The 18,835-nt window shown below is 44.2% G+C and overlaps 1 protein-coding gene across 2 annotated transcripts in view; it reads right to left on the reverse strand.

The window, feature by feature from the left end:
* Positions 1-18,835, reverse strand: part of LOC139455689 (short-chain specific acyl-CoA dehydrogenase, mitochondrial-like) — a 95,624-nt gene that overhangs the window by 58,290 nt on the left and 18,499 nt on the right. For both annotated transcript variants that reach the window (XM_071237239.1, XM_071237240.1), the window contains exon 7: positions 706-876. In XM_071237239.1, the coding sequence (XP_071093340.1) occupies positions 706-876 (171 nt within the window). The remainder of the gene's footprint in view (positions 1-705; positions 877-18,835) is intronic.

Here is an 18,835-nt window from a genome sequence, read left to right on the forward strand (position 1 = left end):
TAACCATCGAATGCACCCCATGCTGGGGTCAGTAATGACTGATGCTCAGTCAAGCAGCTTCTCATTCTGGTGATGCTCACTCACTGTACATGCGGCACTATATGCGGGTAGTTGCTCCCAATGCTTGGGCATGTAATTTGTGCTTGATAAGGTTGATGCTCAACTGCAGGTTTCATTGTTATAGTTATTGTGGTAGTTAGCATTAACATGAGAATCCCTTAACGCCAAAGAAGCTAGTCTTGTATACATATGCTATGGTATAATGTTATTCTAATAAATAGTTTGTCAGTTATCATGTGTTTGTTAAATTTATTATAAAGTGTACACTAATTGTTATTTGTCCATCACATCTTTGATCTTTATCCTTCAGTCCTTGGGTTTCACAAACAATTGCATGTACAACATGATATATATTTCTTACTACTAATTAGCCACAGAGCAGGTAATACTCTCCTCAAGCAACAAACTACCTCAGTTGCAAATGAGTAACTTCCTGATGCATCCATGAGTGCTCTGGAATAACCATGTCCACATGCCAAAATGTTTCAGCAGACTGAAACTCTGTACTACATGTCTATCATCCATGGAATAACAATAAACATCAACTGTCATATTGATATAAAAAATGCAAATAAGCTACAAAAACCAAGATCTGTCACAGCTGATAAATACAAAGCGTTATATATAGATGCCCCCAGCACTTACCATGGCAATCTTAAATCCAAAGCCTGGTTCACCAAGGAGGTTTTCTTTAGGGATGTGACAGTCATCAAAGATGAGGTTGCATGTCGATGATGCCCGTATGCCCAGCTTGTCCTCTTTCTTGCCCAGAGACAACCCTTCCACTGGTTTGGGCAGGAGGAAGGCACTGATACCCTGCAAGTATCACAAAGAATCAACTTTCTTACAATTTATACAAGCATGTGTGATGTGTTCCCATCTATACACCTTTAGGATTTTAGCTGTCCCAAATGTCTACACACAAAGAAGTTATGGTCTTCTCTTCATTCAGTCATACTTTTTCCATACACTCAACTACTACACACAACTACATACTGAAAAAGTTTAATTTCTCTTTAAATGGTTTTCCAATTGCTATTGTAAAGAAAATTGATTATCTTGGTGTGTTGTTCAGTGGGACTGGGAGACTTTGTAGTGGTGTTGAGAGACCAGCTGATCAATCCTCCAGGGCTGTGTTTGCAGTATGTAAGAGTTTTCACCAGTTAAACATGCTGGTTGACTGTCAATCAAAATTATTTCAAAACTTATCCAACCTGTTTTCCACTAAGTTTCAGCTGTTTGTGAATATTAGTCTAGTAGAATGTATGCATTTTAAATTGAGCAAACATATCTTAAATGTAAAGCAATCTACTCCTGCATTTACAGTGTGTCCTACCTTTAGAATGGAGTACCACAAACTTTTAAAACAGGTCATAAGAGTGACTATACGCTATCCCATAATTTATGAGATTTTGTAGCCAGATACACGAAACAATGCACTGTGACGTCAGCATAGCAAGAGAGTTGCTGAGTTGCTGAGGTCATCAAGAAAGCACATTAGCTTCTCTTTGTGATCTATTATCTCTCTAGGCAATCTCTTTGAATATGCCCAGTGATGTTGAGAGTTTTCAATTTAAGTTTACTAAATGTAGCTGTTGCTGTTATACCAAGTGCCACTTTGTGAAAGCATTTTTTAGTTTATCTCAGTTTCAACTTCATTGGAGATAGAAGGATTACACATGGGAACAAATATTGTTTAATAGACACATATTTCATCACCCATGTTGCTAAGGTCAGTTTGAGACGGGATATGCTTATCACTGCAATAGTGTGATCTGCTGCTGTTGTTGTACATTGTGGGCCCTTAGTTTAGTTCAGTTTGTTAGTTGAGTTCAGTTAGTTCTAAACGAGTCTACTTTGTTAAAATAGATTTGTGTAATTTAGTAATTCTTTACTGTTATAACTTAGACTAATATTGGCACATTCCATGAAAGGGTATATTGTTTAGCTACTGTTAGGTAGTGTTGTCAGTGTTACTCAGCAGTTAACTTACTGTTAGTATACTGGGGTACATTAAAGGTTTAGTTGTATCAAGTTTCAGCATTATGTTAATCACACACTATTTCTCCGTGTAACCTATTGTTTGGCCGATGTTTCCGATTGTGTACATGTAGGGTAAAGCATGTGATGGTATTACCTTTACTTATATCATTCGGAATTGTGTCATTACTTTGTCATCATGTCCCAATTATCACCTGGCCTCTTTTCTTGAGGATTTCAACACCAAAGGGGAAGACTGAGGAAGAATTCACGGATTAGGTAGCAGGCAACAGTGTAAGAATCTACATCAAAACATCCATACATGCAGTTAACATGGTAAACTAGAATTTGTTATCTATAAAGCCGTACATTTTCTTATTTACTCACCAACTTCTACAATGTCAATCAAACAGTAACAAAGGTTGCCCAGTTCTCATAGTTTCAAACAAGTACCAGTTTTTTTTGTATTTCTGGTGATCCTTGGTTAAATAATTCCTAAATTCTCACCATAAGTACTTTTTATAATATCTTGTTCAATTGTTTGTCTTGTTGCTATTAGAACACAGAAATATTCTCATAAAGAGAGGTCATTTACAGAATAAAGAGAACTGTCATTTTATCATGAATTAATATTTCATGAATACATGTACATGATATTAGTATTCGTAAATTTTTACAAACCTGTAGAGGTTATGAATTCTCTGTTGAAATCCTCTTTGGGGCACTTATTGCATTTTCCTGGCTCAAGAAAATCTACATGACATAGTTGTAACCATTTTCCTTGATAAAAAATGTTACCACACAAAAAACTTCGTTTTTGTATGATATACGACCACCCTTATGGTGTCTCACCCTCAACGGCATGTCAAGCCAAGGGAAACAACTCTCACCCAAATCACTTTCCATATGTCTAATGCTGACGGAATGTGGGGAGGTGGGTGGCCGTGCCCCAAGGAGGATTTCATCAGAGAATTCATAACCTCTACAGGTTTGTAAAATTCTCTTTCAGATTAAATCCTCCTTGGGGCTCTTATTGCATCAAGATAGACTCCCAAAGATAATCTAGGAAGTGGCATCCGTCAGCAACAAGCGTGCATAAATACATCGTATTTTGATTATTTCAATGAATAAACAAGAGTTCAATAAATGGAACCAACCTTATCGTGAGGCACCACCGTCGAAAGGCGGGGGCTAGAGACAGGGCGTGGTCGACCATATACAATGAAGAGAGCCATTCTTTGTGGCTTATCATATAGAGAACTCGAGACAACCCACTTTTTTGAACAAGTGATATAGGGGCGCAGATCACGAGAGACTATAAACCCGCGCAGAGCTAGGCCAGAGGGTCCCCATGAATCGAAGGAGTGCGTGTGCAAATACGTTTATTATCGAGTAGTAAGGACTGGTATTTTTAGCGACCGCCGAGGATATAATCCAGACCGTTACTGAGCAGTATAACCGGAGGGCGGTCTAAAATCTTGAAGGCTCAATCGGCTAGAGATGCAGAACTTTGCCCAGTTCGGAGAACTGACTGACTGAGTGTTTGTCGAGTTGGTAATGTTTGATGAACGTCCTCGGCTGGCTCCAAATAGCCGCGGAGCAGATCTCCTCAATGGGCAGAGCCGCGGCTCTAACCGAATGAGCCTTCAACTTGGTAGGGGGGTCCCTGCCTTGAAGGGTGTACGAAGTACAGATAGTAGACACTATCCACCTGGAGATAGTTTGTTTGCTCGCAGGTGAGCCAGCCTTCCTACTGCCATAACAGCAAAATAGTTGATTATCCTTAAGGATACCCTTAGGCTGATATAGGCCTTGAGGGTCCTGCGGACATCCAAGACATGAGCATGTCCTGTAGTGGTCCCCGACGAGGAAGGCTGTGAAAGAGCAGGTAGCTCAATATAGGAGCCGTCACATGGAAGGCATGTGCGACCTTAGGACGGTAAGAGTCCGGCAGGCGAATACTGACCCTGTCAAGGTGAAAGACAGTTAGTTTGGGATTGGCTGACATTGCCATGAATGTCGCCTACCCGTCTGCAGGACGTTACCGCCACAAGCAACGCCGTCTTCCAGCTCAACAGCTGTAGAGAGAGAGAGACGACAGATCCTGAAACGAAGGACCGGACAGCCAATCAAGAACGATTGACAAGTCCCAAAGGGGGTCTGATCCACCGGACAGGCGGTCGGATCCTGTCCACACCTGCTTAAGAGTGCTGCACTAATGGGTGCGCACCCAGAAGTGCCCGTCGACAGGGACGTGAAAAGCTGAGATAGCTGTAGAGTACCTTGGACTGTCGATGCGGCCAGGCCGTCATCTAGTCGCGACTGGAGGAACTCAAGCACGGCTACGAGATCTGCTACGAGATCTGCAATCCCTCTATCGACACACCAGCGTGCATAGCAGGCCAATTTATCCTTGTACTGAACGTTTGTCGAATCCCTCCGCGAAGCCAGTATTGTGTCTGCAACTCGTGCAGGAATACCGCTCTTCTGGAGGCGATTCCTGACAGTGGCCAAGCCACCCACTGAATCCTGGGATTCTGGTGGAGGGCCCCGTTCTGGGATAGGAGGTCCGGTCGTAAAGGTAATAGAACAGGAGGCTGACCAGAAACTTGAGTATTACTGGAAACCAACTCTGCGCTGACCAAAGAGGTGCCAGGAGCACAAGTAGTCGCGCAGGCTGAGTGGCTAGCTGAGACAGGACTTTTGAAATCAGAGGTACTGGGGGGAATACCAACAGAATTCTGTCCGTCCAATCTAGCTGGAAGGTGTCCGGTGCCACCGACCTCAGGTCGGGGACTCTGGTGAATCACCAAACACCAACGTTCTGCTCCTGAGACGCAAACAGATCCACTTGGAACGACCTGTATAACTGGGAGATAATCCCGAATATCCCCGGGTCGAGCCTCCACTTGTGAGGAGCGAGGATCCGGCGAGACAGAGCGTCCACACGGACGTTGTCCACCCCCGAGAGATAAACAGTTAGCACCCTGATCGCATCATAGGTGGAACTGCCACGTCTCTTGGAGAAGCGACGGAGACACCGTTCCCTCCTGTTTCCGGATATAAGTCATCGCCGTTTAGTTGTCCATCTCTAGACGCACCACTTGGCCACAAAGCAGATCCAGGAAGCACATTGATATGCAGTTTGATCTCCTGCTGGGACCATAGTCCCGAGGCAGTGTGATTGTTCAGACTGGAGAGTGACGCGTCTGTGAGAGACGGAACGGGAGTGTCGAGGGGGAGCGCCCGGGACAGATTCCCGACCTCGGTCCACCACTGAAGGTGTGCATTGAGCCACTGCGGAGTCTCGAGAACAGTCTCGAGATCTTCCGAGTTCACCCAAAGTCGACGGAGCGCTTGTTGAATGGGTCTCATTCTCGAGCGCGCCCGCCAAACCACATCCACTGTCGCTGCCATGTTGCCCATTAACTGGAGCCATGTACGAGCAGTGTGACTTGCGGACAGAAGGAACTGGGAAGTAACACTTCTGACCTTGGTTATGCGATCTTGTGACAGAGATACAAGTCCGCTCACCGTGTTGAAATTCGTCCCTAGGAAGATTAGATTCTGCTCAGGGCTCAGATCTGACTTCTTGAGATTGACTATCCACCCTAGAGTGATCAGAGTGAGTGAGTGAGTGAGTATGGTTTTACGCCGCTTTTAGCAATATTCCAGCAATATCACGGCGGGGGACCCAGGAATGGGCTTCACACATTGTACCCATGTCGGGAATCGAACCCGGGTTTTCGGCGTGACAAGCGAACGCTTTAACCACTAGGCTACCCGACCGCCCCTAGAGTGATCAGAATGTCTTGTGTAGCTATCTGACTCAGAGATTGCGATAGAGCTCTTAGTAACCAGTTGTCGAGGTACTCATGGCAGAACCGACCTTTTGACCTGGCCACTTGGGCGGGAATCAACATCAGCTTGGTGAACACCCTCGGGGCCGTGGAGATCCCGAATGGTAGAACCCTGAACCCCTGAACTGATAACACCTCCTGTCGAAAGAAAGCCCTCAGGTATTTCTTGAACTCCGGGTGTATGGGTACGTGGAAATAGGCGTCTTTTAGGTCTATTGACGTTAGCCATTCTCCTGTATCGACAGCTGAGATCTCCGAGCGCAGTGTCTCCATCCTGAAGGATAGTACCTCTATAAGTTTGTTCAGCCTTCTCAGATTGAGAATAGGCCTGAACCCTCCGTCTTTTTTGGTGACTAGGAAATATGTCGAGTAGAAGCCCTCGCTTTCCTGTCCCACGGGAACCGGTTCGATCACAGCCTTCATAAGAAGTGCGTCGACCTCGGCATGGAGGAATTCCACCTTATCTCGGGTAGCAGGCACCGGAGTGTGCTTTATCCTGGAAAAGGGGGGCGGATGATGTTTCAACCAAGGCACATGGCCATCCCTTAGAATGGACAGGGTCCAGGGATTGGATGTGACTGTCTCCCATTCCTTCAGGAATAGAGCCAGTCAGCCGCCTACGGGGACATCCGGGTTGACGCAGTGGAACCCGGCTGTCGGCAGTTGGATAACTTGGGACCGGGGGTCCGCCATTAGCAACCCATTGGGTTCCCGGCCCCGCGAAAAGGCTGCTGGCCTCGACCAGCTGCCTTGCCCCGGCCCTTGCCTCTCATACTCCTCCCGGCGCCCTTACCTGAAGGAAGCAGCTGCTTCCAAGCAGGTGCGGACTTCTGACCCGGCGCGTCAGCGTAGGAGGAGTCAAGTGGAGAGGTCCGCTTACGCGGTTAAACGCATGGTACCTCCAACAAAGCCTTAGAATCCTTGATGAGGCACACAATTGTGCGGCCTCTCGGACCACCTGCTGAGCCCCAGGGAAGAGGGTGGCACCCATCTTATATGGCAAAGCAAGTAGATCCTGGCGTGTGGAAGCCGAGTATTTGGATACCGACATCCACAGTCTGCGCATGCCCATGACTGCGCACATCATCTGCGAGGCACAGCTACGAATAGCGACCCTCGCAAGATGAGTCGGACGAAGAGTCGGACGGCCCCTCACCCGCTAACTCCCTCTGTACCGCTAACAGATATGCGGAGTGTACGGACACACAGAGCTGTTGGCATGCATTACAATATTGCTCCTCGAAGCATATGTAAGCAGCCTTCAACTCCACTCCGCACGCGGGAAAGGGGGGCAACCACCGGCCCTGCTTGACCTTAGTCAAGTTAGGGGTCGAAGATCCCCCCAGGGTAACGGAGGTCCAGACGCATTCATCCACCACCGGTACCTCAAAGTCACCATCCTTTGCTAACGGGTACCGCTTAATAAGTTCAGGCAGGTCGAACTTCCTGCGGGCACCCGACAACAGAGGGTTGATGACTTCATGCACCAGTGAGGATAGAACACGGAGCCTCACCTGGGGCGCCTTACTAGGAGCAAAAGCGTCCCCCGGAAGGCGGAACTCAGTCGGTTCCGACTGGGGCATGGGCGCAGCCACACGAGGCAGTACCTGGACAATCTTGTCCCGTACATGCCTCAACGAGGAAGCAAAGGAAAATGTTCCCAAGATCTCCGAGTCGTCTCCCCCTTCCTCCATCCACTCCTCCTCTCTCAATTCCGAGCCGAAAATTAATCGACTCTTCCCCGAGAGATGAGGTAGATGAAGTCGGAAGGGGACGCCCGAAAGCGTGGGCCCTGGCATCCCCGGGCTGCACCCGGTCCGAAGCTGAGTCCCGATCTCGAGGTGCCGGGGGTTCAAGGGAACCGACCTGGCTCTGGGCTAGGAATCCGCTAGAGGAAGCTTCAGCCTCAGAAGAGGCGTCTGGCTCCGCTAGGGAGAACTGTGCGTCGGTAGTGAACGGGCCAGCGCCTGCCACCCCTACGCTGGGGAGCGACCTCGTACCGGCGCCGAAGCCCGGTCTGAGATCGTCCTGGAGACCAAGTGGCTTGCCTCAGCCGACACCGGGCATATCACGAGGCCTCTCGGAGCTGAGACTTTACCTTCTCCATCATCGACCTCAACAAGGCAGAGATGTCCGCCAAAGACGGTGCAGTAGAGGGTGCAGTGTTTGTTAAGGGGACCCTAGAGCCTTCTCCCCCAGCCTCCGGGGAGGGAGCGGAGGAGACAGTCTCTGCTACTTTTTTACCCTTTTTGGATTTTTTAGAGGGGGAGGGGCGGTCTTTGCCGATCTTGTATCCACCCCCACCTTCAAGAGACCCTTAAAGTGCAAGAGATCCACTTGTCTCTTTTTCTGAGCCCGGGGGGTGAAAGCAATACAGTTCGGGTATGACCCATTGTCATGCCCGTCTTCCGCCATACACTTGAGGCAAGTATCATGCCTGTCTAGGGGGGAGAATGGATGCCGAACACCCCGTACACAGTATGAAGGTCTGTAAAAAAAAGACCATAATTTCTGAGTTGGGCGAGAAGGGTAATAAAGTGTATCAGTGCGATTGAAAGATCGGAAAGATACGTGCATAAATTGTGAAACTAGAAGCAAAGGCATAATTTAGAATGCTATTGTTAACGGGATACTAATAGCCAATGTCGTAGTATAATTATAACATCAAAGTGGGCGTGTTATGCGCGAAGGTAGGCAAAGTGGGCGTGTTATGTAAAGGAAAAGATTGTAGGCCAAAGCCTGATGATATAACATTAAAAAACCCAAGCTGTTTTTAATGGCCCTGGTGTTACATGTATAATACGTGGCACTACAAAATGGACACCACGACGGCCTTTGAATTAAAGGTATCGTACACGTGTCACATAATTACAACTGTATAACTTTACAATGCGAGGTATTACGCCTTTGCATGAAAGAAATGTACCATACATATAGTTTGGTCAGCCATGGTTCTTGTTTGAACGATAATCTTGTACTTTTGTTAGTCTTGAAAAAAACAGGCGCATCTGTCTTAGTCAGATGACATAAGGAAAGTGATTTGGGTGAGAGTTGCTTCCCTTGGAGTGACGCGCCGTGGAGGGTGAGGCACCATTAGGGTGGACGTATATCATACAAAAACAAAGTTTTTTGTGTGGTAACATATTTTATTAAGGAAAATGGTTACAACTATGCCATGTAGATTTTCTTGACCCAGGAAAATGAAATAAGTGCCCCAAGGAGGATTTAATCTGAAGGAGAATGTAATTTTGTTGTAACTATAACTCATTCTATAGAGAGTGACTAATACCTTTAGTTAATTCTCTTCTTACTGGGTTAATTATTTCTTGACTATACTATCAGGATATAACATTTATACTAAGTTTTCATTTAATAATTAGATCCACAGCAGTGGATCATAAGTTCATAAGTTATCTTGGTGTAACATTTATACAAAATTTCATATGATTTTAGAACAGCAAGTAATACATATTAGGACTCAGGAAAAATGCAGATACAAAATATTAGTAGTTTCAGTTATAGCTTTTTCGATAGATGGTAGCCTAAGGTAACGGGAACTTATATCCCAGACATACTATTCAATAAGACAAAAGTTATGTCTACATAGTTTAATAGATTTAAAGCTTTTAGATAAATACTAGCCTAAGGTACCGTAACAAAATCCCATCTCCCAGACATACAAATAAATACGACAAAAGTTATGTCTACATAGTTTTATAGATTGCCTTGATCTTTTTATTTATGTAAATCTGTCATTACCTACATAAGAATAACATTCAGCAATTACTTCAATAAAGAATCATTATGTGATATCTATAGTGATACCATAATCTCTTTCCAAGCACCCAGTAAATATGTCAACACTGCCAGTGCCAGTCCAACAGGATTAAGTATTCCCCTCTGTCTAGCCATTCATTTAGCATAGGGCACACCCCTTTGTGTATCAACCAATCATATTCCTTTTTATTGTTCTAATTTTTGTTAAATACATACAGAAGCAAAATGTTAAGCAGAAGGGGTTTGACGCTCATACCAAGCAGACCTCTCATTCACAGCCCAGAGGGTTGTACCGACTCTCTGTGGCACCCTCAGCTATATTCTAAGAGATTGTTAATTGTTCATTGTTAATTGTTCTTGTAAATAAAATTTTAATTTGTCTCCTGTGACTCCAGCGCTTTGCTGACTAATTCCCCCAAGAAAACCAGCATGCCATTCGGAAGGTTTTGTTCCTCAGAACAGAACCATAATAATTTTGCGGAGAATCATCGATTTCGGAACCACGGAGCCAAGAAACTAATTTGACCAGCTACAAGAACACACTGGAGGACATGTACAACCGTGATCATCTAATGGAATAACAAGCAATCTACTTCCACCTCTTACCTCAACACTGGGTTAAAGACAACCAACTCCTCCAAAGACACCTACCAAGTATTCAGATATTGTAAGTACTTCATTACATTGTTGATTTCTTGTATTTCTTTATTTTAGTATGGTACATACTATAAGGTGTCATGGCAAATATGTAGTTTTGTATGGAAAGTAACTTAACAACTGTGTCTTTAGTTACGCCCCTTGCCAAAAGTGTAATTCAGGCAAAATTTGGCACAAAAACAACAAATTCTTCAGTTGATACAGGGGCATCCATTTGTTGCATTTCGTCTGCTTTTCTGAACATAGCTTTTGAAAACCTTGCACTTGGAAACTCATCCTTTCCACAGGTTAATGGTGTTGGCAACGAATTGCATGTGTTCGATTTTGTCATTGGAATCAGGAATTTTCTCAAAGATTTTATGTTCTGCCTACACTACCAAAGACAGTGATACTAGGTGAGAACTTCCCTAATGACAATGATGCAGTCATAGATTATAGCTGTCATTCCTTGATACTTGGCAACAGCACCTCAGATAGGCAATATATCAATTTCATAGCCAGTTCAGCGCAAGATGATTTGTGGATTAGCAAAAACAATAGATCAGATTTACATCCACCCTCAGAGTGAAATTCATTTCAATGTAAAACTATCAGAGGCCAAAGAGGATTCCCTAATCCTCATTGAACCCATTGCTTCCCTCACTGCTCATTCTGAAGTAGCAGGTGGTAGAACTCTTTCTGAAGCAAACACCAAAACTGCTTCATTTAGGCATATAAATCCTTCACAAGAAGAAAAGATTCCAGACAAGGGTACGGTTGTAGGCAAATTTAGGTACACTGACAAAGACTCTATTTTTAGATAGACTCTGACCAACCATTGATGAATACCATTAACACTGACAATGAGAAGATAGACAATGGCACCAAGGACTTTGTCAAACTTGCACAAGAATTAGGATTTGATTTGACAAATACACAACTGACTCCAGACCAACGACAGATTTAGATTTTTTTTAGAAAATAGAGACATGTTCTCAACGAGTCTTGCAGATTTAGGAAAGACTGACACACACCAACGCATCACTGACACTGGCAACCATCCACCCATTAAGTGTAGACCATATCACCAGTCTCCTCATCTCCAAAAAGTCACTGAAGAACTTATAGATGATTTTCTGAAGTCTGGGGAGTCCACTTCTATTTATTCAACTCCCATGATCCTAGTCAAGAAATGATCGCCGCGAATAACTGCAAAATGGCTGATGCGGCGTTAAGCAATATTCACTCACTCACTCCCTAGTCAAGAAATGTGATGGCTCATATAGATTTGTTTGTGACTACAGAAAGTTTAATTCTGACACTCTACCAATGTCATGGCCTCTTCCTGTTTTTGATGATGTTGTTGATCACATCGCCAATGCCCAAGCTAAGATCTTCTCAACTTTAGACCTTTCTAACGGCTTTTTCCAAGTGCCACTACATGGCACGAATCAAGACCTTTATCAGTTTAAACCTTTGCCCCAAGGTTTGACAAATTCTCCTCTTTGTTTTCAGCAGCTCATGAGCAAAGTGCTAAGAAAGTTGCTTTTAAAGGTTGCACTGATTTGTTGATTTGATAATTTACAGCAAAAACTTTGAAGACCATCTCCAACATTTGGAGCAAGTATTTTATTATCTGAAACAGGCAAAATTAACACCATCCACTAACAATATAAAGCCATCCAAATGCAACTTGCAACAGACAAAGTTTATCATTTGGAGGTGTTCAAGTTAATGACAAAAAGACTGAAGCAATTAAAAACTTCCTAGTGCCCAAATCACAAAAGCAGCTCCTCTCTTTCTTAGGCCTCAAAAACTTCTACAGAAAGTATGTGAGAAATTATTCAAACGTATTCAGGGACAGAAGTAGGCAAGAAACCAAAGCAAGTGACATCCCTTGCTTTTACAAATAGCAGAAAATGGCGGCTACGGAAATGTCATTCACTTGAAATAAAGGTTGAACCCAGTAAAGTTAGAGATGGGATGAAATGATGCTAAAAATGGATGGCTATTTATGTTCTGTGAACTTTGGGTGTGTGTTTGTCTCATACTACGGCTGCTGATGATGGGGATTACCACTTGAGGCAGCACGTTTGGATTTCCCAAAGCAATACACGACAGTGTGGAGCTCAGTGATTTCTTTTGGTAAGTCAAGCATTCTCTGTTATAGCTTGGAATGGACGCTTCATTTCGGTGACCCGACATATACATGATCTGTCTGGCTTCAAAGCCTGCATTATTCACAGCCTGAATCGATGTCATCAGTTTTCCCAAATGATTTTTAATGTTATTTTTAGACATTGAGGAATTGTATGTCTCCACTCGATTGACAACGTAATCATGTGAGATACTGACGTTCATCGGGATATGAAAGAGTCAGCTTGGTAGTGTTCACCTAGGCGAGGTCACCCACTACTGTCAAAATAAGAACATGCAAATGATTGTAATGAAAAAAGCTGAGAGCTCAAAACAGATGACTGTTTTCTCTGAGTAGTAATGTGGGGATAAAGTGACGTCATCATTGCTAGGGTCACGTGGTAGCTGTGTGATGGGATTATCAACACAACCAGTTGGATACCAAAAGAGCATGTCTGTATGTTTAAACTAGTGATCTCCAGATTCACTTCAGTAAGCTATTCTAGCAATGGATAAGTTTACAAGAAACATGCTCGTCACAAGTCAAACAGGTGCAAAAATAAGAAATGCAGGAAAACTGAGCTTAAAAGTTTGCAGATTTGTGTGCAGAATTATCAAAAGGTGGTTGCAGGATTTACACAAATTTAGCATAGAATTTAAAAAAAAATTTGCTGTGGTATACACTAGGGAGTAGGATTGTGAATCTCAGCCAAAAGGAGATTGTGTTCCTGGATATCTCTCCTTTGCAATATAACATATCGGGCCTCAGCGCCTGCACGTTCCTACCATCTGTGCTCCTGCACAAGGTGATCAAAAACATCTCAACAACCACGAACATGTTTCTGGTTCTTCTGGCACTGTCTGTCAAGAACTTGGACCAGTTAAATGCCGCTTGTTGTGTCTTGAGGTGAACAGATCGACATTCAGAGTCAGTGATCTTGAAACTGCCCAACCTGGTGGAGCCTGTCATACATGACCAAGTTGAGCCCTGTCATAAATGACAAATCTTTGTCAAGGGAAGGAACTTTCTCAGTGTAGGCTTTCCTCTGCACTGGTTGCTTCTTCAAATGCTTAGGTTTGAAGGAAGTAGTGTGGTTCTCTAGACTCAAGCTGTCCTCGGCCCATGTGATGTACCTGCACCATGGTCGGGAGACGCTTGGACTGATGTCTAGAGGTTGAGGTGCTGCTTGGCAATGAAGGATGAGACAGGTGAATGCCTGACAGGTCAGTGGCTGTGTCTGGCATTCCTGTGCGGTACTACTTCTGTAGAGAGAGTGGGAAATTGTTATATGAGGCAAAAGGCGCTGGCACCACTTAGATGGAGAAGGTGCCACTATTGGAAGCACAGGCGCACATGTAGGTTGGGACGAAGTCTACATTTGAATTTCTTGTCTACATTTGAATGTCAGTAAATAACTCTTTAAAGTACTCAACACTCTTATTTTCAGTCTCTGGGAATCTCTCACCAGATCTCCACCTTCAACCTTCTGTCTATCTTTAGACATTTTTTTCACACCTGTAGGGTTTCCCTCAATCTATTTATATATTGCATTAATCACTTCCTTTGATGCTTAATGCAATCTGTCTTCTAATCAGCCACCCTGGTCCTCTACAGGTAGCTTCCTTCCATACCTGACTTCCTCCTCACTTCTTGTGCTGCTGTTGAGGAGGAAGGATATTTTCTTTTCTTCAGGTATGGAATGGCCACTTTTCAATCTGTTTTCATCTGCTTCTGTCAGAAATTAATACCTATATTAGGGTGCTGAACTAGATTGAATAACATATATAATATCTTTTAAAGTAATATTAAATTAGCAAATGGAATATTAATATTATTAAACTAGTTTGTAAAATAATTAACCACATGTGCTTTTTCAAGTGCCATATAACTTTAATGTTAAATTGCTTTTAGTTTTATTATGGTTATAAAATGTTTTTTGTACTTCCATATAAATAGATAAATACCTGTAAATCTGCAAATATATCACATCATGTGCTGCTGTTGAGGAGGAAGGATATTTTCTTTTCTTCAGATATTTCCGCAACAGCAACCACCCCCATTATAATAAACACATTATCATCATCTGCCTGTGTCTGTTTCCCAACGGCTCCAGCCAGATCATAAACACCACCCTGGCTACAAATATGGCGCCCAACATGTGGCTGAGCACGTTCATATTAAATTTGAGCAAAAAAGGCTCAGTACCCAACTCTGCCTTCTGTTGACGGGGGAGTATGTAGCAGGGCGTGGAGTCATCCCACAGATGACATCCTTACCTTGTCAGCTTGCTGACGGGGTTAACCTCTTTGGTCATGTGGACAAGGCGTCCGACCTTGGATCAGAAGGTCAAGGGTTCAAAACCCATCACGGGACTTGGAAATTTTATGGCCGCTACACTAGTGTCACACCAAAGTGAGGGAACTAGCTGGGGATGACAGTCTGGGCAACGTAGCATGCTGTGATATATAATTATTTGTACTGTGATATGATGTCACAGTGAAACACATATGAATGAATAAAAACACATTTCATAAAGCAAGTCAGTTTGATTACTTGATAATATATAGGATAAATGCATAGGCACAAGGAAAATGTTGGCCAGCACGAAAAAACAATACGAGTTAGTTGCATGGATTTCTTTTCTTCCAAGGTTTCCACTGTGATCACATGAAGCTAAGAGTTTGGATAACAGACCAAAGGAACTCCAGGAAGGATAGATGTGACAAAAATAAGTTTTAGAATTCTCGTCCTTTATTGGCATATAGGGTGTGTCTACCGAACATACAGGTAATTTTTTTCTCCTTTACATTTTTATTGCATGTAGATCACTTTTTTTGCATGAAACATTTTATTTATTTATTTATTTATTTATTTATTTTATTTCATTTATCCATGTTGCCGATCATAGCAGCTGCACATTTTGTTACATTATTGTAGTCTGACAGTTTAAGTTGAATATTTTGGAAAGTTGGCAGTCTTTGCTGTTTATTTTTGTAAATGAGTTTTGTAACAAATATAGCTATTATATTTACATGGTCGTTATTTCTTTCCAGGAAACTTAGAAGTTTCTTTTTCTAAATAAGAACTATTTTCAATTCTGTTTAATCAAGAAACCAAATTCCCAAGTATGTCCAAAGTGGAAGAATTTTACATTGTTGACATAACCCAATTTTTCAACAAAAAGTAGGTAGGATGTTGTGTAGGATGTTGTTTTGAAATCAGTGTAGTGGAGGGTGCCTTCTACATCTTAATGAGATCATGCTGTATTTTAGCCTTTTATTGTTGGGGAAATGTTTTCTGCAGTTTGTTTATGTTGATTGGCGGTGAATACATAAAACTGCTCATGATATTATACAAACAAACTGCTATCACCCTATATAACATCAGGAAATTGGAAAGTCTACAATCTTGGTGTTGTCATTTGCTCATGAGTTTTTACATTTCAAGGGCACGGCTACTCATTTTAGACCCTTTGGTGACACACAAATTTAGTAAATCTAAATATTTTTTACATTTGTATAATTATCCTGCATTACTCCATATTGCATTTACAGAAAGACGAATTGTGTGAGTTCCAGCTGCTGAAGAAAATTGTCCCAACCAGTACAGGAAGCAGTGCCCTCTCACAGTCGGCACGTGACCCGGAAGTCATGACGTCACATCAAAACACATAACTGCTTAAAACATAACATCTGAAACTTCGTGACAAGGCAGCGGAGCACAGAGGGGGCACTCAGACTTCGTAATGCAGGATAAGTATACAAATGTAAAAAATGTAAAGATTTTACTAAATGTTTTAACTTATCCTGCATTACTCCGTATTGCATCTATATCAGACAGCATGGCCGCTGGGCATACCTTCAGATGTGATCCATAATAAACCCACGTCAAGGGCCGATGAATCCGCACCACATACAAGTGATGACTGGAATATCTACGACCATTCCTGTCTTCAGGAATCAAGAGTCGATGCAAAAATGAAACACCTGAATAAGTAACCGAAATAGAATGAGGCGGGTAGCCCCAAACTAGAACTTACGTAAGAGTGAAAGCGAAACGCAGTAGAGCCCTCTAATCTGAGGTGATTAATACCAGAGAATTTGACAGGCACCGCTCAGGGTATCGAAGAATCAGCGGCGGCGGCAATATCTACGACCATTCCAAAGAGCGAATGCGAAACGCAGGAGAGCTCTCTTGCCTGGAGGTGAGGAACACAGGAGAGGTCGATGGGCATCCCTCGAGGTATTGGAGAATCAGCGGCGTTGGCGTCGGTGTCGGCATTGGCATGGGTCTCAACATCTATTATACTAACGAGAGTTGATGCAAAAAGTAAACCCAGATAGGTGACAGAAATAGAATGAGGCGGTTAGCCCAAAACTAAAACTGACCTAAGAGCGAATGCAGAACGCAACAGAGCCGTCTTGTCAGGGGTGATAAACACCAGAGAGATTGACGGGCCCCACTCAAGGTATTGGAGAATCAGTGTCGTCAGTAATAGTTTACCTGTTGGGCTACAACCAGGGACCAAAACTGTGAACGCCAGCGACATCTTCCAAGGCTACATCACGGAGGTAGTGGTTGGTGAAGGCAGTGTCCGATCGCCAAGAACAGGCTTCCATGAGAGACTGGATAGAACAGTTATACTGTGAAGCGCCATGGTAAATGCGATCTCCCTGATTTCTTGTGGGTTGATAGCCTTGTGTTGGAGGGTCCAATCCAGTGGCTTTATAAGTTTGGAGGATGACCGCCCGGAGCCACAGGGAAAAGTATTCCGGCTGACCAATCACTGCATTGTAGAAAATCTTCAGTGCTCTTACTGGGCATAATAACGCTCCCCCTCATCCTTGGCACCCACAATGGTCGAGGGGGTAGGGGATAATGAATGATCTATCAGGCTGTCAGCACGGTCCATGATGAACGGTGCCCTGAGTACCGCGTTCGAACCAGACACGGAGGACGTTGAGGGCGGGGTGCTCATTGACCCGAGCGGCAGTAGCCTAAACAAGTACAAACACCGTCTTCCTGCTTAGGTCGTAGAAGGAATACGTGTTGAGTGGTTCGAAGGGAGCCGTCCGAAGAGCGTTTAAGACCACATTTAGATCCAACGCAGGCGGTCTGAACTTGGCCTTCTGGTCTTCAAGACAGAACGAACGCAGCCAGGCCTCTAGTTCGGGAATTTTCGTCATTCTCCGATTGTCCAGGATGGCAAGAACGGAGTTGATGGCGACCAGGTATGTGGAGATGGCAGAGCCCTTCAACCGACAGGTGCTGCGCAAGTACAGAAGGAACTGAGCCTGGAACTGTAGAAGAGCGGTTGATGGACGGTGGGCTGAAGCAATAGCCTTGGCCGCTCTAGCCGAATAGCCCTTGGCTCATGGGGTTTCCTGCAGATGTGTCAGGTGAGCAGACGAAACCTTTTTAGGGTGTGGCAACCGACTGTGTGGATGGAGCAGAAGGTTGGACCACACCGGAAGTTCCAGAGGTTGTCTCTGGCGTTGTTTTGGAGGTCGATAAACAAACTTCTGACCAACACACCAAAATCCGTGTCAGATGCCGAGTGGCCTGGAGAACCACGGGAGAGGGAACCGGAGGCGGAAAAGTGTATGCGTGTAATCCTTCCCAGGCAAAACTGAAGGCGTCGACTGCCACAGCAGCCGGATCTGGCACCAGTGAACTGTAAGGCAACAGCGGGCAGTTCAGAGATGTGGCGAACAGATTGATGTTTGGTGTGTTGATCGATTGACATAATCTGGCGAGACCTCTGGGTGGAGCTTCCATTCGGTCGGAGCCTCCTAGTTAGGCCTGGACAGAGCCTGTGCCAGAAATTGCCATCAACCTGGTGAGTGCAAGATGAGCTCCTTTTGCTTAACGTACAGATCCAGGCTGACCACCATGTCGAGGAAGCGGAAGGTCTGGTTTAGCAGGGATGGAGAGTGGAAAGTACCCTGGTTCCTCAAACACCACACCATTGGCGATGTTGTCAATGGACATGGTCAACAGGTCTTTACTGAGAATTCTCTGCCAGCAAGTGACGTCCTGGATAAGCGCTTTTATCTCGAGGTTGTTGCTGTGCCAATGGTGTTGATATCCGGATCACAGTCGGTCACAACGTGGGCTGGTGTGGGCAGTCACTGAACACTTGCCACTGTCAAGGTGGAAGTGGCAGTGGAAGAGCGGGAAGTCATGGTAAATGAGGTCGTCTACAAGACTGCAAAGTCAACAACATGGGTCTCCGATCGTGTACCGTCGGGGCGATACATAGAGAGGTGTGGTCACCTGAGAACGAAACCCCATGTAGACAAAATAAACCAGCTCCACAATCGACAGCCAAGGCATCGACGTAACCGGGTTGTTTGAAGTCCAGGCAATATGTCCATAAGAGAAT

This window comes from Haliotis cracherodii, unplaced genomic scaffold, assembly GCF_022045235.1.
Source record: "Haliotis cracherodii isolate W230 unplaced genomic scaffold, xgHalCrac1.p SCAF_11, whole genome shotgun sequence".
Lineage (NCBI taxonomy): Eukaryota > Metazoa > Mollusca > Gastropoda > Lepetellida > Haliotidae > Haliotis > Haliotis cracherodii.